This window comes from Salvelinus sp. IW2-2015, linkage group LG1 (genome assembly GCF_002910315.2).
Source record: "Salvelinus sp. IW2-2015 linkage group LG1, ASM291031v2, whole genome shotgun sequence".
Lineage (NCBI taxonomy): Eukaryota > Metazoa > Chordata > Actinopteri > Salmoniformes > Salmonidae > Salvelinus > Salvelinus sp. IW2-2015.
The window spans coordinates 25,497,903-25,521,622 of NC_036838.1; the positions used below are offsets into that span (position 1 = coordinate 25,497,903).

General features: G+C 44.0%; 1 protein-coding gene across 1 annotated transcript in view; it reads right to left on the minus strand.

Moving 5' to 3' along the window:
- LOC111963554 (pleckstrin homology domain-containing family A member 6) overlaps nt 1-14,863 on the minus strand; it is an 86,716-nt gene extending 71,853 nt beyond the window's left edge. The window contains exons 1-3 of the mRNA XM_070443459.1: nt 14,327-14,863; nt 11,282-11,365; nt 65-215 (exon numbers count right to left, since the gene is read on the minus strand). Of these exons, the coding sequence (XP_070299560.1) occupies nt 65-215; nt 11,282-11,365; nt 14,327-14,358 (267 nt within the window). The 5' untranslated portion in view covers nt 14,359-14,863. The remainder of the gene's footprint in view (nt 1-64; nt 216-11,281; nt 11,366-14,326) is intronic.
- Nucleotides 14,864-23,720: the final 8,857 nt, after the last annotated feature.

Here is a 23,720-nt window from a genome sequence, read left to right on the forward strand (position 1 = left end):
AACGGTGTCGTGAGGTGTGCTTGCCTGCGTGCATGCTTGCGTGGGTGTGTGTGTGTGTACTGACCCGTGGTGTGAAGGGCTGGGACTGGGTCTGAGACTCTGGGGAGGATAGGTCTGATACCATGGTGGTGCTGTTGGAGTTGCAGTTAATGTCGCTGGGTGAACTCACAGGTCCTCCACCTCCTACATTCCCATTCATCTCCAAATCACAGCTCCTACACAGAGAGACAGAGACAGAGAGATAGATTCAGTGACTTATACACTCAACGTTAATAACACATTATCTTTGAGACCGCCTGGTTAAGGTTGGAGTGTCAAAAATGACCCTTGATGCTCAAATGCTTTTAGAGTGAAGAGGAGAGGGAATAAAGAGAGAGAGAGAGAGAGAGAGAGAGAGAGAGAGAGAGAGAGAGAGAGAGAGAGAGAGAGAGAGAGAGAGAGAGAGAGGAGGAAAAGAGGGAGAATGACTAAGACTTCTCTCCTTTCCTCTGCTCCTTCTCTGCTCCTGCCGAGCCCTGTGTTGTGTGTTCAGTGATCCAGTTATTGATGTCTCTATAAAGGCATGCTCTGTCTCTCCCTGCCTCGCCAAGTCCTGCTCTGCTCTGCCCACCCTGTTAGATATTGATCCACTGACGAGCAGGAGGGATGAATTGTACTATCTCCTCCCTTTTTCTCTCTCTTTCTATCTATCTCTTTTACTCACCTCCAATCCTGCCCTCTGTTCCTCTCTCGGTTTATTTTCCTTCCTCCAGCTTCCTCCTCTGTCTCTCTCTCTCTATAGCCCCATCTCTCTTTCTATCTCTATTGCGCATGATCTTGACCTCTTTCTTCCTCAATCACATTCTCTTACTCCCTCCATCTTTCTCTTTTCCTATATCTCACTTTCTCCCCATCCCCTCATTTTCTCTGGTCCAGTAGGCTTTGGAAGTACAGTAATTGGGAGCAGAGCATGATTATTTGCATAAGCAAGGTTAGCAAAGCTAACGTGTGATTCCTTTTTAATAGCATCTGTACATAAATATGCCCATGCACATGATGCAGACACAAACAAACCGGAAGCTCTGATGCACAGAAAAAGTCACAAAAACAACAACATATACAGGAATCATATACTCCAGCTGCTCTCTCTTAATCTGACTAAGTATTCCCTTATAGTTGGAGAGCATTTGGTCATCTTGATGATGGCACAGGGCTGCTCATTTATCCCAAGTGGAGATATCCTTGTTTCTCCCTCATTCACCTGTCCATCTCCTCATTTGAATTCCATGCGGTCACTGTCACTTGTCCACTCAAGCTTAATGTTGTTGTCATCTATCGCCCACCAGCTGCCCTTGGAGAGTTTCTCAATGAGCTTGATACCTTGATCAGCTAATTTGCTGATGATGGCTCATCACTTTTTGTACTTCAACCTCCCGACTTCTGCCTTCAATTAAGTGGTAGGCTCACAGAACAAGCTCACAGAACGGGACCGCCGAGTGCTGAAGCGCGTAAAAATCATTTGCCCTCGGATGCAACAATCACTACTGAGTTCAAAACTGCCTCTGGAAGCAACGTCAGCACAATAACTGTTCGTCGGGAGATTCATTAAATGGGTTTCCATGGCCGAACAGCTGCACACAAGCCTAAGATCACCATGCGCAATGCCAAGCGTCGGCTGGAGTGGTGTAAAACTCGCCTCCATTGGACTCTGGAGCAGTGGAAACATGTTCTCTGGAGTGATGAATCAAGCTTCCCCATCTGGCAGTCCGACAGATGAATGTGGGTTTGGCGGATGCCCCAATGCATAGTGCCAACTGTAAGGTTTGGTGGAGGAGGAATAATGATCTGGSGCTGTTTTTCATGGTTCAGGCCCCTTAGTTCCAGTGAAGGGAAATCTTAACGCTACAGCATACAATGACATTCAAGATGATTCTGTGCTTCCATCTTTGTGGCAACAGTTTGAGGAAGGCCCTTTCCTGTTTCAGCATGACAATGTCCCCGTGCACAAAGCGGGGTCCATACAGAAATGGTTTGTCAAGATCGGTGTGGAAGAACTTGACAAGCCTGCACAGAGCCCTGATATCAATCCCATCGAACACCTTTGGGATGAATTGGAACCCTGACTGCAAGCCAGGCCTAATTGCCCAACATCAGTGCCCGACCTCACTAATGCTCTTGTGGATAAATGGAAGCAAGTCCTCGCAGCAATGTTCCAGCATCTACTGGAAAGCCTTCCCAGAAGAGTGGAGGCTGTTGTATCAGCAAAGTGGGGACCAACTCTATATTAATGCTCATGATTTTGCAATGAGATTTTTGACGAGCAGGTGTCCACATCGTTTTGGTCATGTAGTGTATTTATACTGTAGCACACCATATTTATGTATGGAGCATAATGTATTCTGTGTGTATTCCTAGAGGTACTGATATCATCATCTTTATGGTGTTATACTCAATTGTGCTTATGTTGTTACATTTTTCCATTAGTTCTGTAAAACAATGCTAATGCTAATGGTGTCAAAGAAATATTAGCTTATGTATCCTTTGAAGTTGGCCTGGTCATGGCTCGAAGGAATGCAGCTTTGTCAAATTAACATCAAAGTAGAATTTGCATTTTTAAGCTAACCCTAACCCTATTCCCAACCTTAACCTCATTCTCCTAACCTGCTACGTTCATTCTCCTAACATGCTGCGTAAGTTCTCCTAACCTGCTACGGAAAGTCAAATCTGATGTTAATTTGACTAAAGCTGGATTCCTTCTAGCCATGACCAGCTGCCTTGGCCTTATCATGACCATTGCATTGGCCTGTGCATTAATTTGTCCTGCATAGCTCTGCCCACTTGTGGATTCGTTGTYGAGCGCATCAGTTATTATGTTACTTGTAATGTTGTATTGTAATATTGAACATACCTTGCCAACGTCATAACGGAARGAGACATATTTCGCAACATACTGTTTGGAGAGGGAGTAGGGAGGATGAAMAAGTGGKGAYGATGATGAGGGAYTGYGGAGTTGGGTGATATATTGTCAATATAATTGCATAATGGCACTGTATTTGATTTGTAGGTGAACTGTATGTGCAATTTAAAAAAAACTTGTGCAGTAATCATCTSACTTGTTAGTTGGCGATGAACTGCGAGGCCATTGAGGGCAGCGGTGTTGATCAGATGTAAAAATATGTGACCCGTTTCAGGAAGCTAGGCCTGTGTCGCAGGTCACTACTTCACAGGAGAGTTTATTTACGTTCATTTATTTCATTTTATTTGTACTGTATGTCTTTTGGGGGGGAAATGCCTTCTGGAACATGTGAACTTTCATGTGCCTTAATAACAAACGTGTATGCCATCTGTAAAAATGAATACAACTGTTAAATTACGAGCCTAGTTGGTTTATATTTGACCTTTATTTAACTAGGCAAGTCAGCTAAGAACAAATTATTATTTTCAATGACGGCCTAGGAACAGTGGGTTAACTGCCTTGTTCAGGGGGAAAACYATAGATTTTTACCTTGCCAGCTRGAGGATTTGATCTTGCAACCTTTTGGTTACAAGTCCAARGCTCTAACCACTAGGCTACCTGCCGCACCAAGCCACAGGAAAAGWCAGGAACCTTCCCACTAGCCATGATTGGTTYAGKTACTGGATGGGCTGGACATTTCCCGAGAGATGAGTTCTGATTGGTCTGTCATGTAGCATGCTTCCGTCTATAACATGTGTAGATAYTRCTTGCTATTGCAGCCWTTTTGAAAGATACTGGATAGTAGACATGGAGAACTGCAAAAGTGTTGCTACTGCTCTCAACAACATTCTTGCAGGAATTTATCAGGCGCTATTGACAAAGATCAGTGGGAAAAGGTTGTGATGGACTACTTTCTGGAGGACTCTCTCTGACTCTGAAAATTAATCAGATGATGAGGAAATCCCTGACTTATGTAAAAGCATGTTCATTGAACCAGACATTGTAGAGTCTTCTGACAACAGRGATGCAGAAGAAACGGCGGCCAACAGTGTTGTTGTCACTGAAAAAAGTTGACAGAGTTTTGAAATCAGTGGAATGCCTGGTGGAAGCAGAGTATGAGAAGGAGAACATTCTGTCGTTTGATTGCATATCTGACAGAGAGGAAGAAAGATGATGATTCTTATGGCATTGCACATGGTCAATGTGAACCYGAGTGARGTTACACAATGGGCCAAGCAAGCTGTTCAAACAAACCGGAAACGAAACAGGACGTCTTACTTAAAGGGATTCCAGTCTACCGTGAAGCGTTCATCCATTTATATGGGTAAGACTCTAGCTATATTTTCAGGTATTATACATTTCTAATTTTGTCAGAAAGTAATTTTCATTGCAAGTTAAAGCTATGCTTAGCTAATGCTAAGTGTATGATTTGCGTAGTAATATTATTTGTATCTCAGAAAATCATTTGCATTGCTAGTTATAGCCTAATGTTAGCTAGCTAGATTCATGCAGATTCATACTAGAGCATTTCATGCATGGTGGCTAGCTATGACAATCAGTTCTGTATTGCTAGTAGTATGGTTTGGGATTATGGTTCATTGTTTAGCTGGCTAGCTACATGTCTAAACAAAAGAAAATATTCTACTTCGCCAGATGATTACATGACCCATCAAGTTATCCAGGTGTGTCTGGGGGTGATTACGGTCATCTATTGTACTTCATGAATATGTGAACTACGCTACCTCACTCTGTTTAGCACATGGCCTTACATGTAAATCATTAAAGAGATGGGGGGGAGGGGGGGGGGGCAAATGCTTAAGAGGGTAGGAATGATGCTGAATGTGGATAGACATTAAAGAGTTCTCCAGTAGGTGTACCAAATTCTTCAAGGGCCATTTTCTCAAAGCAGAATTACTTTTCAACTGCCGTGTATGATATATCATTTTGTAGCTCTGAGTCTGTACTTTTATCCAACGTAAAAAACACAATTTCAAATTTTGCAACATAAGATTGAAAAGAGGTGGYTGATCACAAAACTGGGACCTAGAGACTGAAAAATAGCTTCTATCTCAAGGCCATCAGACTGTTAAACAGCCATCACTAACACAGAGAGGCTGCTGCCTACATACAGACRTGAAATCATTGGTCACTCTAACTAATTGATCTCTAGTCACTTTATTAATGCCACATTAACACTTTAATAATGATGTTTACATATCTTGCATTACTCATCCCATATGTGTATACTGTATTTTATACCATCTATTGCATCTTGCCTATGCTGCTCGGTCATTGCTCATCCATATATCTATATGTACATATTCTTATTCCATCCGTTTAGTTAGATTTGCATGTATTAGGTAGTTTTTGTGAAATTGTTAGATTACTTGTTGAAATTGCTGCACTGTCGCAACTAGAAGCACAAGCATTTCGCTACACTCACAATAACATCTGCTAACCATGTGTACGTGACCAATAACATTTGATTTGATTAGATTTCGATCCCATCCATCATCCATAACAAACAGGGCAGGCAYGGGTATTGAGAGTATGCAACTGTTATTTTCCAGTAAATAAATAAAATGCATTTTTCAGCAAAGATTGGCGTTTGCATCTTTACAGAAAACGTGTTCTGATTGGAGCTCTTGATTTGCTATGCTGCATTTTTTAAACAGACATAGCAGAGATGTGCTTCGGTTTAAATATGACGATGTTMACTTTCCCGTGCCTTGTAGCCTACTACTGAACATGGTGCACATGTGTGCTCAGTTATGTCACCTTCATGTGAAGGAGCACAATGATRTTCGGCTCCTGAACAGGTCAAATCATTTGGCCGCTGGACATTGATCAGTCGTTGGATTTKGCCAATTCTCGATCAGACYTACGAGGATGAATATTACATATCATGTAAGTATATCTATTGAAATTATGATTATTCTTTTTTTTATACGGATCCATAAAGATCAGGTAATAACTACAGAAATGATAGATTTTTTAAAACACATGGATATGTTCATGCCTTAGTATAAAGGCTTAGATATGTCAGCATGTTGACACATACCTTTTCCGGAGTTAAAATAGMAAAAACATTTATAAGCGGGTGCACGCGCATCAGGGGCGTGTCTTGGAGGGATCTCACCCCAGATATCTCCCTGGACTCATACGGCAGCAGGGAGTTTTCTGAGGTCCGGAATAGACGTATGTATGTAGAAACTGTCCCATTAAGGAGAATATTCTACCTCAAYATATARAATTGGGGTGGCAGGGTAGCCTAGTGGTTAGAGRGTTGGYCTAACAACCGAAAGGTTGCAAGTTCAAATCCCTGAGCTGACAAGGTAAAAYTCTGTCATTCTGCCCCTGAACAAGCCAGTTAACCCACRGTTCCTAGGCRGTKATTGAAAATAAGAATGTGTTCTTAACTGACTTGCCTAGTTAAATAAAGGTACAATTAAMGACATGTGTCATGCCCTAATCTGTTTTGCTTGTCCCCACTCCAGGTGTTGCTCATCTTTCCCATTGGGTACTTATGTCTGTGGTCAGCATTTTGTCTCAGCTCCTGCTTTTCCCCAGTCTCTCTTTTTCTCGCCCTCCTGGTTTTGACCCTTGCCTGTCCTGACTCTGAGCCCGCCTGCCTGCCCCTGAGCCTGCCTGCCGTCCTGTAGCTTTGCCCCACTACTCTGGATTATTGACCCCTGCCTGCCATGACCTGTCGTTTGCCTGCCCCTGTTGCTGTAATAAACATTGTTACTTCAACACAGTCTGCATTTGGGTCTTACCTGAAACATGATAGTACGAACTGGCCATGACTGACCCAGCAGACTTGGACCAGCTCCGCAATGCCATCTCCTCCCAAGGAGCCACCATTGGTAAGCACGAGGAGTTGCTTCYCGGTCTGATGGTTCCAGGACGTGGCCGAACGTCACGACCTAACGTTGGACGCACCCAATTCCGTGGGTTGCCTACGAGGCACCCTCAGTAACCCGGCTGGTAGCAGCGCCGTGGAAATTGCCCCGAACCTCTCCGCCATTCCCGRGGAGTACCAGGACCTCCGGGAGGGGTTCAGTAAGGCCCGGGCCACTTCYCTTCCACAGCACCGACCGGTACCCAAGGATGTTAAGCTGGATGCGCTGGCACACCACTATAGCCCCGCGGCTACACTCCRGGAAGCCGGACAGTAAGGCCCGGACCTTTCCCCCCTGCTCCAAAATCATTAGCCCCTCTGCTGTTCATCCTCTGTTGCCCTGTACCCTCCGTATACTTCCTACTTTTCATGTGTCTAGATATAAACCCATGTCTCACAGCCCTTTGTCTCCTGTTTCCAGGCCCACCCCTCTCTCCCGTCTCATCAATGGCCAACCGGAGTACAAGGTGAGACGTCTCGTGAAGGTTCGACCTCGGGGCAGGGGATTCCAGTACCTGGTTGACTGGGAGGGTTATGGCCCGGAGGAGAGGTGCTGGGTCTCAGTGAGGGACATCCTGGACCCAGGCCTCATCCCTGAATTCCAATGCTGACACCCCGCTCAACCAGGTATGCATCCAAGTAGGACGGCAGGTGGCGTCCCTAGAGGGGGGGGTACTGTCATGCKCTGATCTGTTTCACCTGTCCTTGTGCTTGTCTCCACCCCKCTCCAGGTGTCGCCCATCTTCCCCATTATCCCRTGGGTACTTYTACCTGTGTTCTCTGTTTGTCTGTGGCCAGTTCGTCTTGTTTGTCAAGTCAACTGGTGTTTTCTCTCAGCTAGATTACCGACCTCTGGCTGACCTGACCCTGAGCCTGCRTGCCGTCCTGTACCTTTGCCCCACTACTCTGGATTATCAACACCTGCCTGCCTTGACCTGTCGTTTGCCTGTCCCTGTTGCTCTACTAAACATTGTTACTTCAACACAGTCTGCATTTGGGTCTTACCGGAAACGTGATAACATGTGTATCTAGAGCATGTCTACTCCTTTGATCTAATAAAATGTCACATATCCAGATATATAGRGATAAAGTTATCCCCTGATATTGGCCCTTTTCGCCAAGTGTGAGTATTTTAAATAATCCCACAGCACCCCTCCTCACCCAGATTCCAACACAATTAACATGAGAGTAGAGGTGTTCACACTGCAGTATCCTGACTACGTTTCCAACCTAACCCTTTAAACTACTTCCAGTTCAATCATTTAACCATTCCCCTTCCACTTCAGCTATTCCTCAGGTTTTTGCTGTAAAAGAGCAAAAGAGCAACTCCCCTATCAAACTGAAGGTAAATACTGAATATTGTAAATATCCCCATTGTAACGTTTAGCTACAGTATTTTATATTGTAGCTTTGAACAATAACTTGCTGTAAAACCCTGCCTCTTTACTGGCACCATCATATCTTATTAATGTCCAATGCATCATCAGCTCGATACAGAATTGATTGTGGTGGAGAAACAGAATACGAAGGGGGTGGGTGTATTGTCTTAACACCACCAGGGCATTTATCTTCCTGACAGGAATGTGTAATTATTGGTATAAATGTTATAATACCACCCTCAAAATCCAATAGGAGKCTGGATCCCATATGCTAGCATCAAAACAGTGTTGCAATGTGTGAGTGTATGAAGTGTTTTGTGAGTGTGTGTGGGGGGTATGAGCAGGGGGATGGGGGGTGTAGGTCTCAATGTCATGGTCCTTAATGTCTTTTCTTGTGCCAGCTTTTTGGATAAGCCCGGGTAACCAGAACGCACACACACAGTTTGACAGTAAGCAGACCCCAGTTCTCTGCATATGAGTAGATTGCTGGGCCACATCAGCTCAAGTGCTTTCCTGTAACAATTGCACTGTGTATTCCCAGTGGTGTAAAGTACTTAAGTAAAAATACTTTAAAATACTACTTAAGTAATTTTGGGGGGGGATCTCTGTACTTTACTATTTATATTTTTGACAACTTTTACTTTTACTTCATTACATTCCAAAATAAAATAATGTACTTTTTCCTCCATACATTTTCCCTGGCACACAAAAGTACTCGTTACATTTTGAATGGCTAGTAGGACAGGAAAATTGTCAAATTCATGCACTTATCAAGAGAACATCCCTGGTCATCCCTAAATACTTAAGTATATAAACTCAGCAAAAAAAGCAATGTCCATTTTTCAGGACCCTGTCTTTCAAAGATAATTCGTAAAAATACAAATACCTTCACAGATCTTCATTGTAAAGGGTTTAAACACTGTTGCCCATGCTTGTTCAATGTACCATAAGCAATTAATGAACATGCACCTGTGGAACGGTGGTTAAGACACTAACAGCTTGCATACGGTAGGCAATTAAGGTCACAGTTATGAAAACTTAGGACACGAAAGAGGCCTTTCTACTGACTCTGAAAAACACCAAAAGAAAGATGCCCAGGATCCCTGCTCATCTGCGTGAACGTGCCTTAGGCATGCTGCAAGGAGACATGAGGACTGCAGATGTGGGCAGTGAAATAAATTGCAATGTCCGTACTGTGAGACGCCTAAGACAGAGCTACAGGGAGACAGGACGGACAGCTGATCGTCCTTGCAGTGGCAGACCACGTGTAACAACACCTGCACAGGATTGGTACATCCGAACATCACACCTGTGGGACAGGTACAGGTCTGTCTCTTATACACATCTAGATGTGTATAAGAGACAGGTCAACACCTGCCTGCCTTGACCTGTCGTTTGCCTGTCCCTGTTGCTCTACTAAACATTGTTACTTCAACACAGTCTGCATTTGGGTCTTACCTGAAACATGATAGTACGAACTGGCCATGACTGACCCAGCAGACTTGGAGCCTGTCTCTTATACACATCTAGATGTGTATAAGAGACAGCGTCTGGGACCTGTTGGATCGGAGGGTGAGGGCTAGGGCCATTCCCCCCAGAAATGTCCAGAAACTTGCAGGTGCCTTGGTGGAAGAGTGGGGTAACATCTCACAGKAAGAACTGGCAWATCTGGTGCAGTCCATGAGGAGGAGATGCACTGCAGTACTTAATGCAGCTGGTGGCCACACCACATACTGACTGTTACTTTTGATTTTGACCCCCCCTGTGTTCAGGGACACATTATTCCATTTATGTTAGTCACATGTCTGTGGAACTTGTTCAMTTTATGTCTCAGTTGTTGAATCTTGTTATGTTCATACAAATACTTACACATGTTAAGTTTGCTGAAAATAAACGCACTTGACAGTGAGGGGACGTTTATTTTTTRCGCTGAGTTCATTAGCAATTACATTTAGTTGAGATACTTAAGTATATTTAAAACCAAGTACATTGAGACATTTACTCAAGGAGTATTTTACTGGGTGACTTTCACTTTTACTTGAGTAATTTTCTATTAYTAAGATACTCAAGTATGACATTTGGGTYCTTTTTCCACCACRGTGCATTCCTGTGTAGAGACCGTGTGACAAACCTCATAGTGACAGGTGTGATCAAAGGGACTCAGTGAAAACCTGCTACTATATTCCATCTCTCTACAAAAGGCGCTATCTAGAACCTYAAAGGGTTCTTTGGCAATCCCAATAGGAGAACCCTTTGAAGAACCCATTTTGTTTCCAGGTAGAACCAACCCAAAAGGATTCTCCCTGGAAACAAAAATGGTTCTTCTATGGTGAAAGCCGGGGGAACCCTTTTGGAACCATTTCTTCTAAGAGTGTACCCTCTCTCACACACACACTGTCTCTTCCTCTCCTATATAACAGCCCATTCGTCTGTCTGCATGACACAATGATGTGTCTCAAGTGTTCTCTTGTCTGGTGCCAGGCTATAGTGTCAGGTCGGCTGTAAAGCTGAGTGAATGGGATGTTTTGTTCATTCTTCTGAATACAGCAACACTAAATAAGGTTGTATTAAGGTTACGATTGGGGGGGGTAGTCACGTCAGGACTCCGGTATGTGTGTATCGGTTCGGTTTACGTTAGGGTAAAGTTGGATTAAGGTTGAGTTTGGATTGTACTCTTGTCAAATATGTGTGTATCTGTCTGWTTAGGGTTATGTTGGTTTAAAGGGATAGTCCGAGATTTGGACAGTAAGCCCTTATTTCTACTCTTATTGCCCTAATGCTAGCTGATCCCATAGACTTCCATTCATTGCGCTAACACTAGTTAGCAAGTGCTCCGGAAACGACCTTCAATGTCCTTCAAACTACACGCAGACATAAAAATGGTATCCATGAGTTCATCTGACTCGGGGTAAGTAGAATTGCCAAAATCTCAAYCTATCCCTTTAAGGTTAAGATTAGTTTATAATAAGATTTTAATTGGCTTGTACACACGTCAGGTAATCATGTAGTGGTCCAGGTTTACTTAGGGTAAGGTTGTATTAAAAGTAAGATTAATGTTCCACTCACGTTATGTAGGTGTGAATCGGTCCGGTCTCTTTCAGCTGGATCTGGATCACTGGATGTCCAGCTGGTCCGCTCGGGTCATTTTGGCTGGAGAGGAGGAGAGGAGAGGGGAAAAAGAAAGAGAGAAGGGCATTATGGTGGAGATCCATGCTGTCAAGCTGTCAGACATGATGAGCGCAGCTGATCGATGGCTGATCTGTTGATCCCTGACATCACAGCAGCAACACAGCACCTCGGCAACCAGAACAGTTTCATTATCAACAGAGGGGATTAGTTACTGATCCAGAATCAGTGTGTGGCGAGTGGTCAACATGACATCGGGGTCAATCAGGGTCCTATTCAACCACCTCCCCCAATACGATGGTCAAGATGATCGAGATGATCAAGAAACAACACCACAATATGAGTTCTCCCTCAGCTCCTCTGTCCATCAGACAGCACGCTAAAACATTATGTCTGCACTCAGTTAGACAGACTATATAGGGAATAGGTCCATGCCTGGAGTGGTGTGGTGTGGCTTTCTCTGTTTGTCTGGATGTACAAGTGTTTCTGTGATCTGTGTGTCGGTGTCCCTTCCCTGCTATTGATTTTACACCCGCTGTGGACCGAGGCAAGGGCTGGTGTGTGCACGTCTTTCCTGTTTCTGCTGCACAGTGTAATCTAACCAGTCGTAAATAGCTGTGGTTTTATAGGTGGAGTGGTGCAGTGTGGTACCCTGCCTCCCCTTCTCCTCACCAGAGCTYTACTAGACTATATTCAATAATCCATCTGATCAACCCCACTGTAGACTGGATTCATTACAAACACAACTTGGTTCGCTGACATTAACACAAACCAGAGGAGGCTAGAGGGCGTAGATTTAGGAGGACAGGCTCATCGTAACGGTGGGACTGGAATTAATGGAAAGATACTCAAGACAATTATTGCACAATTTAATTTATTCTATCCCAGCCATTACAATGAGCCTGTTCTCCTTGATCTCTGCCCACCAGCCACCACTGACACAAACACATGTAAACCCCTAATCACCCGGTCATGTACAGTCATGAAGATACTTACATGCATACCTATGCACACTCACATCACACATGCATACACAGACAAAACATACATGCTCACACACACATCGGGTACACATAGACGTACAATTACGGGAGTTAAACTGACAGTGCTTTGTATAGTGAAAGATAACGGTGTAAAACTTTTGATCTCAGGGACTGTTTCTTAAGCGGATTTACAAAACATACAGGAGTGTGCTCAAAGCTGACTGTGGAATTCCCCTGCTGCTAGTCTGAAAGAAAGACTGCAGACATCAGGGCCTTATCAAAGGAGGGGATGGTAAGATTGTTAGGACAGGAGGAAAGGCCTGAAGTCAGAAAGATGTTTATCGGAACCTTCTTACCTATAGATATACTATACTCTTGGGAGAAAAGGGTTCCAAAAGAGTTCCAAAAGGGTTCTTCGGCTGTCCCAATAGGAGAACCCTTTTTGGTTCCATGTATAACTATTTTGGGTTCCACGTAGGACCCTCTYTGGAAAGGGTTTTACATGGACCCCAAACGGGTTCTACCTGGAACCACAAAGGGTTCTTCAAAGGGTCCTCCTATGGGGACAGCCAAATAACCATTTTAGGTTGTAGATATCAGGTCCAAGTTTCAGGTTTTAAATCACTAGATAGGGCCTTGACCCTTTAACGAGGACAGACAGCATACTGTATGGTAGTCTTTTGCCGTACACTACACTAAGGCACTGTTCCTAGGGCCAGAGCTTGTGCAGGCTTTTGTCCCAGCACTGAAAACATCTTATTCAGCTAGTCAACGACTTGATGATTAGTTTATTAATTGAATCAGATGATTTGGTGCTGGGTTGGAACAAAAGCCTGGCCACCCTGGGGGTCTCCAGAACCAAGGTTGAAGAACAACGCTCTATGTAAGGCAGGGCCGAACACCTCCACCCCCACAGCCTGGCTCTCTCTCTGGCTCTGGCTCTACGCACTACTGGATGATAATATGTGTGTGGCATCTGGCCCAGACTCTGCCATGCAGAGAGTCTGTGTATCCTCCTTCTCACACACACACAACCATACTCATTTGCACACACAGACACACACACACTGGACACACACTTGACACACACACATACACAAACAAACTCACACACACAGTGATAGGTAGAGAGGATGATGGTGGCCAGCCAAGAGCACAGTCAGGCAGAAGGCATGCACCTCCTGACACCAAAGGGACAAAACACACACCCCTCTGCCTGTGTGCAGCTATCCATAACAAACCTCCGACAAACCACTGACAAACCACCTACAGCCTGCCTGGGCACTGGGACAGCTGCTGCTGACCTGTGTGTGTGTGTGTGTTTGTGTGTGTGTTTTTATGTAGTCTTCCAATACTCTTCCTGGGGTCCAAACGTGTGTGTGCGTGTATGTAGGACTTGGTCTCAGAGGGTCCGGCGACTGAGCATGCCTGTTCATGCGTAACCTACAAACCTATATAGAGAGAGACCACATCGCTGCCTGCTTCTGCTTCTGGAAAAACAAATGGCTAAACAGTAACATCAGTGTCCTTAATATGACCACAAACTGGACTACAAAATGACTTGAAAAACAATGGACCAGTTCCAATCACTGCCCTCACGTTATATAGGGTAAACGTATGGTAGCAATGTTTAGCCATTACTGCTAGGCTACTCACACTAGCATGAAAGTCAAGCCATAGCCCCAACACACACACACACACACCACACACACACACACAACACACACACACACACACACACACACACACACACACACACACACACACACACACACACACAATCCTATACACATATCCTATCTACTGTATCAGTCCCTTCCTCACACAACTGCCAAATAAAAGCCATAAAATAGATTCCCTGTTCTTTCTCTCCAGCAGCACTGCATTGCAGTCCTCTCTGACCTCCAGCTTCTGGTTCTCTCTCTCCCCAACACACTGCCAGCCAGCCCCAGCACAGTCCACCTCCCCCCAGGCTCGGCTACTCCGCTGTCCCCCTACCTACCTCACCCTCCGGTCCGCGCGGAACTTCAGCATCCTTCACCGGATCAATCATATAACAGATGAGACAGACAGAGAGGGAGAGAGAGATGGAAAGAGAGATGGAGAGAGGTAGAAAGAGAGAGTGAAAGAGAGAGGAGCAGCTGGCTAGCTAACACACTGCCAGGAGAAAGCCGCTTTATTGCTGTCGCTGTAGGGGTGTTGGATATAGTAATTGCTGTCCTCCTTTCTCTCCTTGAGAACGCATGCTGTAACCAGCCTCTCTCTCTCTCTCTCCTCTCTCTCTCTCTCACACACTCACCCACTCTCTATCACTGTCCATTGCATCTCCCCTCCTCTCTCTCTTGCACTCTCTCTCTCATGCTCCCTTGCCTAACAGAACTGCAAGGCTCAGCTTATTCAGTCCCAGGATCTGGCTGTCTATCTCGCTCTCATTCTCTCTCTCCTTCTCTTTATCTCTCCCGCACTCTCTCTTTATCTTTCCATCCTTCTCCCTCGCTATTGTTTTCTCCCAGTGGGGAGACGGTATAACAGAGACCCATGTGGCGTCCTGCCGGGCCCCAGATTGAGGTCTGAATGATCCCCAGCGTTGGTGTAGGTCTGGCAGGGAGAGTCATGAGCATTGTTCCACAGGGAACAGCGGAGGGGGATGCAGCGGCTGGAGGGGTAGTGAGTGGAGGATAAACAAAGGACGTACATCGTCTGCCATTCAGGTATAACAGACAGCACATCAGTGCCACTCCCTCCCTTCCCCACCCTCTCCTCTTCTCCCTTCTCCCCATCTCAGCCACTCCTTTCCTTCCCTCCCCCTAATAGAGAGACGTAGCTTCTCTGTCACTCATAGTGTCATAATTAGATCCATATTTCACAAAGAGACAAGTTCAGCATAAAAGCACAGAGCCAAGGGCCCCGGGAGGGGCGGCCATATTAAAAGTTCACAATCACTGCATGAAAGCAGCATTTCTGTGTGAAATCAGATCTGGCCTATTCCTGTGAAATGTAAGATGCACGGTCATGGCTGGGAATTTCCCAATGTGAGTGTGCGGACTCCTGTACACTTTTGTGCATCCCGGAACACTTGCTTGATAAGGGAATTTCTGGGATAGTAACTTCCCAATTATGCATTAATACGATCAGGTCCTTTGTCTCCCTCAACGTCAGCAAGACAAAGGAACTGATCATGGACTACTACAGGAAATGGAGGCCCGAGCACGCCCCCATTCACATCGATGGGGCTTTAGTGAAGCAGGTRGAGAGCTTCAAGCTTCAGTTRTACAGCGGCACCATTGAGAGCATCTTGAATGGCTGCATCACCGCTTGGTATGGACACTGCTTGGCATCCGATCGCAAGGRGCTACAGAGGGTAGAGCATACAGTCCATTACATAACTGGGGCCAAGCCCCCTGCCATGCAGGACCTCTATACCAGGCGGTGTCAGAGGAAAGCCCTAAAAACTGTCAGACTTCAGCCACCCAAATCATAGATTGTTCTCTCTGCTACCGCACGGTAAGCGGTACCGGTGCACCAAGTCTGGAACCAACAGGACCCTGAACAGCTTCTACCCCAAACTATAAGACTGTTAAATTGTTAAATAAATAGTTAACCAAATAGCTACATAGACTATCTGCATTGACCCTTTTTGCACTAACTTTTTTGGACTCATCACATAAGCTGCTGCTACTGTATATTTATTTCCAGTTATATCCACATATCTACCTCAAATAATCCGGACTGTGCACATCACGTAAACTCTCAAATRTCACAGGCGGGTGCCTCTCTACCTCAGCTGTTGGAAGAGAAGCCCAGTGAAAAGAAGCCAACTCTCTGTGTCTCCTTATTTATCCTGTTTTCAGGTTTGTAGCATTTATAGTTTGGTTTCTTTTCAAAGTCTAGAGATTACATGTTTATCTAAACTCATTTTGATGTTTAATTTAATTTAAGTGTTGTCACGCCCTGGCCTTAGTTATCTTTGTTTTCTTTATTATTTTAGTTAGGTCAGGGTGTGACATGGGGATGTTTGTGTGTTTTTGTCTCGTCTAGGGTGTTTSTATTGTRTAGGGGMTGTTTGTAGAGTTCATGGGGTTGTGTTCATTGTAGGTGTTTATGTAAGTCTATGGTTGCCTAGATTGGTTCTCAATTAGAGACAGCTGTCTATCGTTGTCTCTGATTGAGAGCCATATTTAGGCAGCCATAGTCATTAGGTAGGTTGTGGGTGATTMTCTATGTCTAAGTTGCCTGTGTCTGCACTTTTGTTAGTTTCGTCTTCATTTATTAAAGAAGATGTATAGTTATCACGCTGCGCCTTGGTCCTCCTCTCTTCCACAATACGACGATCGTGACAGTGTTTTGACCGAGTGAAAAACCAGTTCTCATTCATATGAATGAATGTTCTCATTCATATGAGTGTAGCCAAGCTAAACTCGCTCACACTTTGTATGTAAATTCATGAGAACAAGATGGCGTCTCAGATTATTTTATTTCTGTTATAAACGTTTGTACATATAAACAACACTAATGAATCTCCACTGGGATTCTCTGCCTCAAACCCTATTACAGGGGCTGAATCACTGGCTTACTGGTGCTCTTCCATGCCGTCCCTAGGAGGGGTGCGCCACTTAAGTAGGTTGAGTCACTGAKGTGATCTTCCTGTCCGGGTTGGCGCCCCCCCATTGGGRTRGTGCCGTGGGGGAGATCTTCGTGGGCTATACTCGGSCTTGTCTCAGCATAGTAAGTTGGTGGTTGAAGATATCCCTCTAGTGGTGTGGGGGCTGTGCTTTGGCAAAGTGGGTGGGGTTATATCCTGCCTGTTTGGCCCTGTCCAGGGGTATTGTCGGACGTGGCCACAGTGCCTCCCGACCRCTCTGTCTCAGCCTCCAGTATTTATGCTGCAATAGTAAGGCTAGGCCCCTATTTTCTCAACTTCCTGAGAAAATAGTCTGACATGCCCAAAGTAAACTGCATGTTGCTCAGGCCCTGAAGCCAGGATATGCATATAATTTGTACCATTGGAAAGAAAACACTCTGAAGTTTGTAGAAATTTTAAAATAATGTAGGAGACTATAACACAATAGATATGGTAGGAGAAAATCCAAAGAAAAACCAACCGGAAATGTATTTTTTTTTTGAGAGCCCATGCTCTTCCATTAGAACCTATAGGGAAAATTTTCAATCCAGCTCCCAGTATGCAATTCCTATGGCTTCCACTGGATGTCAGTTGTCTTTGTTCAAGATTTTAGGCTTGTTTCTTCCCAAAAGAGGAAGAATTATGAGTTTTAGTACTGGGATACAGACTTGGAAATCAGTCTGTGCGCGCGCGACGGAGAGGACGCGCACCTGCTAATATTGTTTTCCTATTGAACATACTTCTTTCCGTATGAAATATTATAGTTTAATTACATTTTAGGGTACCTGAGGATTAAATAGAAATGGATTTTGACTTGTTTTAACAAAGTTTAGCGGTAGCTTTTTGGAATCCCTTCTCTGCATGTTGAACGAGTGGATTACTCAAATCYAAGGATTTTATCTAACAAAACGACACTACATGTTGTAGCTGGGACCCTTTGGATGACAAATCAGAGGAAGATTTTCAAAAYGTAAGTGAATATTTAATCGCTATTTGTGAATTTATGTAACCTGTGCTGGTGGAAAAATATTTTGATGTGGGGCGCCGTTCTCAAACAATTGCATGGCATGCTGTTGGTGTAAAGCCTATTGTAAATTGGACAGTGCAGTTAGATTAACAAGAATTTAAGCATTTAGCTGATATAAGACACTTGTATATTCCTAAATGTTTAATATCCATCATTTGCGGGATGCCTATCCCAGAGAGGTTTTTAAGTGTCGGGGGGCTAGGGTCAGTCTGTTATATCTGGAGTATTTCTCCGGTCTTATCCAGTGTCCTGTGTGAATTTCTCTCTCTCTCTGTCTCTCTCTCTCTCTCTTTTTTTCTCTCTCTCTCGGAGGACCTGAGCCCTAGGACAATGCCTCAGGACTACCTGGCCTGGTGACTTCTTGCTGTCCCCAGTCCACCTGGTCGTGCTGCTGCTCCAGTTTCAACTGTTCTGCCTGCAGCTATGGAACCCTGACCTGTTCACCGGACGTGCTACCTTGTCCCAGAAATGCTGTTTTCAACTCTCTAGGGACAGCAGGAGAGATACTCTTAATGACCGGCTATGAAAAGCTAACTGAAATTTACTCCTGAGGTGCTGACCTGTTGCACCCTCTACAACCACTGTGATTATTATTATTTGACCCTGCTGGTCATCTATGAACATTTGAACATCTTGGCSATGTTCTGTTATAATCTCCACCCGGCACAGCCAGAAGAGGACTGGCCACCCCTCATAGCCTGGTTCCTCTCTAGGTTTCTTCCTAGGTTCCAGCCTTTCTAGGGAGTTTTTTCTTGCCACCATGCTTCTACACCTGCATTGCTTGCCGTTAGGCATTTTAGGCTGGGTTATCAGCTGATGTAAGAATTTGATGAATTGAATTGAATTTGATTGATGTATACACCTAAAAAGTACACCTAAAAAGTAAATCTAGTACTTTTTAGGTGTACTTTTTATGAAATTTGTATCTAACAGTTGCATGCTAATTGCTAACCGCTAACGTTAGCTACCATTTCTCCCTACTAGCTAGCCACTTTTAGTTTATGTTGTAGTTGGCTAGCTGTTCATGGGTTTTTGTTACATTTAATACACAGGCCTCTTCTATAATTTGTTTGTACTGTTGCCCATATAATACAAGAGTGTAAATTTAGGGGTTTTGCCCACCACCATCTGCAGTGATAAACTAGCTAACAGTACTAGCTAACTAACCCTGTTCAAATCCTGATGCCTCATACATACACACCTGGTAGGACATAAATGTTTTGCAAAGGCAATTAGCTAGTAAAGTAGATTCTTCTAGAGATTGTTTTATTTAATTGGGTTTACTCCTGTATTACTCCCGGCCCTTGGAATACAAAGTTCATACATGGCCCTATTACATGTTTCAAGTTATATATTTGACTCTAGATGAGTACAATGAAAACAAACGTTGAATTCCACCCACCTGATCAAGAGTTGCTGCTTTATCCCCCATAGTTCCTTATCTCACAATTATGGTACTTTGTTGGAACACTAATTGCCTCTTTCTCAGAACTGAATTGACTGTTTTACTCAAAATAACAGTAATCATGAGCTTGGTACACATTTTGGCAAAAATTATGTTTCCTACTATAGTCCACTTGCCTGTAGCTCTGTGAACTGACAGTATTAAATACAAAACTTGTAGCTTGTTTGATTATAACGACCTTGGGTAGGTTGTTGTTGGGTGATACTGCGAGTGCATGTAGCCAAAGGCATGCAGAGTCCCTTTAGTGGATAGAATTCAATTTTTTTTCTCTCACAATAATACCAATAATCTCAGTAATTTCACAAGATATAAAACACTGTTCGGGGGAACWATAATCAAGGCAAGTGATAAAGGTCAAAGGTTGGAATTCTGCMTTACTATCAATCTGGGGTTGGTGGGACTTGAGACTGATGTATTGGTTTACTGTATTCTATTGGTTCTAGTTGCACGGTCAAGAGTGCTTGCAGAGGARGAGAGAGACATTTGGAGAGGAGTTAATATGGACCTGATGAGKGATTAGGAGGATGGCCTGCAAAACAACAAACCAGTGAGGTTCGTCAAGTCCCTCTACTTCTGGAATGAGGTGCTCACTTCCCTTAGTCAAGAACAACAGAGCTACTTGGCAAGCCACACCACACAGATAATTTCTGGGGAGTTTTCATCAAGGCGACCTATATTCCACGGACCTCTCAACCCTGAACACAATGGAGGCTCACCCTGGACCAAGCTGGATGACTCCTTTTAGTACTGTGCTTGATTCTTTAGGAAACACTTTTGTTGATCTTTGACAGGCTCGTTCATATTCCTCCATATGAAAAGAATCGAGCAGATTACTGCTCCCGCTCTCCCCCCTGGCGCTCGAGGGCGCCAGGCTCCCCAGCATTGCGCACTCCTGCCATCATCATTACGCACACCTGCCTTCCCACCATCACACGCATCAGCGATTATTAGACTCACCGGGATTCAATCACATCTGTCATTACCTTCCCTATATCTGTCTGGTTCCACGCTCTGTTCCCTGCTTCTGCATTGATTGTCATATGTCCTTGTTTACCCGTGTGCTGACGCTGTTCCTAAATGTTTGACTCCCCGTACCTGCTTCTCATCCCGGGTGTCGGTCCTTACAGGCAGTAGTCATCCAGCTTGGCCCAGGGCTTCATGGGATGTAGTTTTGTTTTAGGCCCTGCTTAGCCTAAATGCAGATGCAATTACCTGCTTTCTCCTGCTCTAATGAAATGAATTGTCATCCTTCAAGAAGTTTATTTGTGTGTTTTATTCAAGGAACTAAGAGTTATTTTAGTATAGGTATGTTGTGGGGTGCTGGAAAAACCGTGATAGTGGTGCTTGAATGTTATTTCTGAAAAAGTGTAGGAACTTGTGTGACATTGATAATAATACCAAAAAATAAGTGATTTATTAATTCATGAATTCCTAATTCAATGTAATTCATTCATACATTTTTCCTAATTATGTTTTTAACATACCAGCCACTGAGGCAAGCTAGCAATGACTATCATTAGCATTCAGTGGGGGGCGAAGCTTGCACAACCTTGAGCAAGTGCACAGACATTTACTGCCATTTATGGGAGAGATGTGGGCAGACATGGACAGAGATGTATTGCATAAGAGCAACTGCTAAATGACTAAAATGTAACTGTCAAAGACGTGCATTGGAATTTCAAGATGTATCCTAGTAAGTGGGTAGACTTGTGTGGTCGTTTCTGGTGGTTTACTGAACTGTTTCGGGGCATGTACACGTCTGTGCACAAAAGTGGTTCTTTACTAGAGATTTACGGGACGTGTGCAGGGCCAAACACTGCTGGACACGTGCTCGCAAATTTCCAGATACGGTACATTTTCGGACTTGTSCACTGGAGTGTTTGACCCATAAATGTGCCTTTTCATGCAGRGAATGTCACCATTTGCCGTGTAAGACATTGCTTTTTTCATGTCCACCATCCGTCCCTAATGGCAGTTTTTCCCTATGGTAGCAGAGGCTTGGACATTTGTAATCTGATGGATTGAAGGTGTTCTACTATCAGGAAGTCGCTGTATTACGTAACACACACTTAACCTGAGATAGTTAAGTGACTGGGTTGCTGATGTATCGGTCTGCTTTGCCTGGGTTGTATTTAATGTGTGAGTGCGTGTGGGCYCGTGTGTGTGACAACACAGATGAAACAAGAGATGTATTGGGGATTGATGCAGAAAGCCAGGCTGAGATCTATACTTTTATTTCAATTACATAGATRTTTCCATATACAGTGGGTATAGAAAGTCACCACCTTCTTTCAAAATGTTCACCTTTTGTTGCCTTACAGCCTGAGATGAAAACACATAAAATGTGAKTTTTTCCAGCTTTATGTACACACAGTAACCCACAATATCCAAGTGAAAAGTGAAAAAAAACTTTTTTTAAACTCTGAAGATTATTTACAATTGAAACAGTTAAATACCCTATTTGGATAATGAATACCCCCCCCCCCCCCCCCTTAGAATTGCAATTGCAAACTTGCTGAGGTATAACCGACCACCTTCCAGATCACAAATCAAGCTAATTGGCTTCCATCTGTGATCACTTGTCGTGACTTTGATTAGTTCAGAATAAAACCAGTTATTCATAGAGGACTCCACTGCTTAGTAGTGCAATTCAAAGCAAAAATCCACTATGGCGGAAAAGTACTTTCAAAAGTTCGACGAAGATAAAAGTTGTGGAAAGGCACAAGTCAGGGGATGGATATAAAAAGATTTCAAAGGCTTTGTCTCTCCCACGGAGCACAGTTAAGACCATTATTAAGAAGTGGGAGGCGTATGGCACCACTCAGACCCTGCATYGATCAGGCCGTCCCTCCAAACTGGATGACCTGGCAAGGAGGAGACTGATCAGAGAGGCTACCAAGAAGTCAATGGCGACTTTGAAGGAGCTTCAGGCCTGTATGGCAAAGATTGTGCATGTGACCACAATATCACAAACGCTCCACAAATCTGGCTTCTATGTGAGGGTGGCGAGAAAAAAAAGCACTCCTCAAAAAAAGCCACATCAAGTCTCGTTTGAGCTTTGCCAAAAAGCACATTGTAGATTCCGAGGCCAAGTGGCAAACGGTGCTGCGGCCAAATGAGACCATAATTGAACTTTTTGGCCTGAACGCAAAACGATGTCTGGCGAAAACCCAAAGGATATAGTAGCAATGCTGGGTGGGTGGAGCAGGGTACCCGTGTCAGTTGTTCTTCTATCATGTACAGTGTTCGAACGTAGAGGATAATCCCGTACCTTAAGAGCTAGTTAAATAACGTCAATTATTTTTGTGAAGAAAACAAGAGTGCCACAAAAATCACTGCGTGGACACTGTATGGATGTATTTTCTCTACTATGTTTGAGTATCTCCAATCACACCCCCCTTCTCTCTCACTGAGTACACACAGTACTCAGGGTGCAGTATCAGGGCCAGCCAGAGGGTCAGTGTGTTAACAGCAGCCTTAGGAGGAGGAAGACTTCTATTATCACTCAGAGACAAACACAAGGAGCGAGTCGGTGAAGAGAGAGAGAGAGTGTATACAGTAGGCCTAGAGTACAATTTGAGTCAGCGTTTGTGTGTGTGTGTGTGTGGGCGGTTTTGGCTTTCTAACTCAAAATGCAATAATTCCTCTTACTCCTATCTAGTTCTTCATATAGATAATTGTGTTTCAGTTATACTGTTGTCAACCTCGCAACCGTTCACAAACTCTTTGAATACCTTTCTCAAAGCCTCTCTCAAATGCTAAATGTTTACAAGCAAGTCGATGCTGAGTTGTACCCAGACATGTCTCACATTTTCTTTGTGCGTGAGAAAGAGACGAAGGCTTCCCCCTTCTTTTCTATTCATCTTCAATGTCCTTATTGAATTATTCATATGAGCATTAATGCTATATTTTGTCAAATGGCTTTCTTGAATAGTGTCTCCTCGCTCAGTGTGAATTGATGAATATTCAGTCTCATGAATAGTTAATGGCCTATAAGAGATTTTCTCCATGCATTTTTGATCACTCCATTTTATATATAGCAGGAGAATGGTCTTRGGGTATTGTAGTCCTTGTCGAACCTACAGAGATGTAGACAGAAGTAGAGAAACTACAGCTACACTGCACCTCAGATTAGAATGTCAGAGCCGGGTGGGTGGCTGGGTGGGTAATGGGTCTTGTAATATGTAATTCCTCATTTGGAATTTGGAATTGCTCATTAACAATTTAGAATTCCTCATCAAAAATGTTAAATTGCTCATTTGGAGTTTCTGATGAGTATCAGC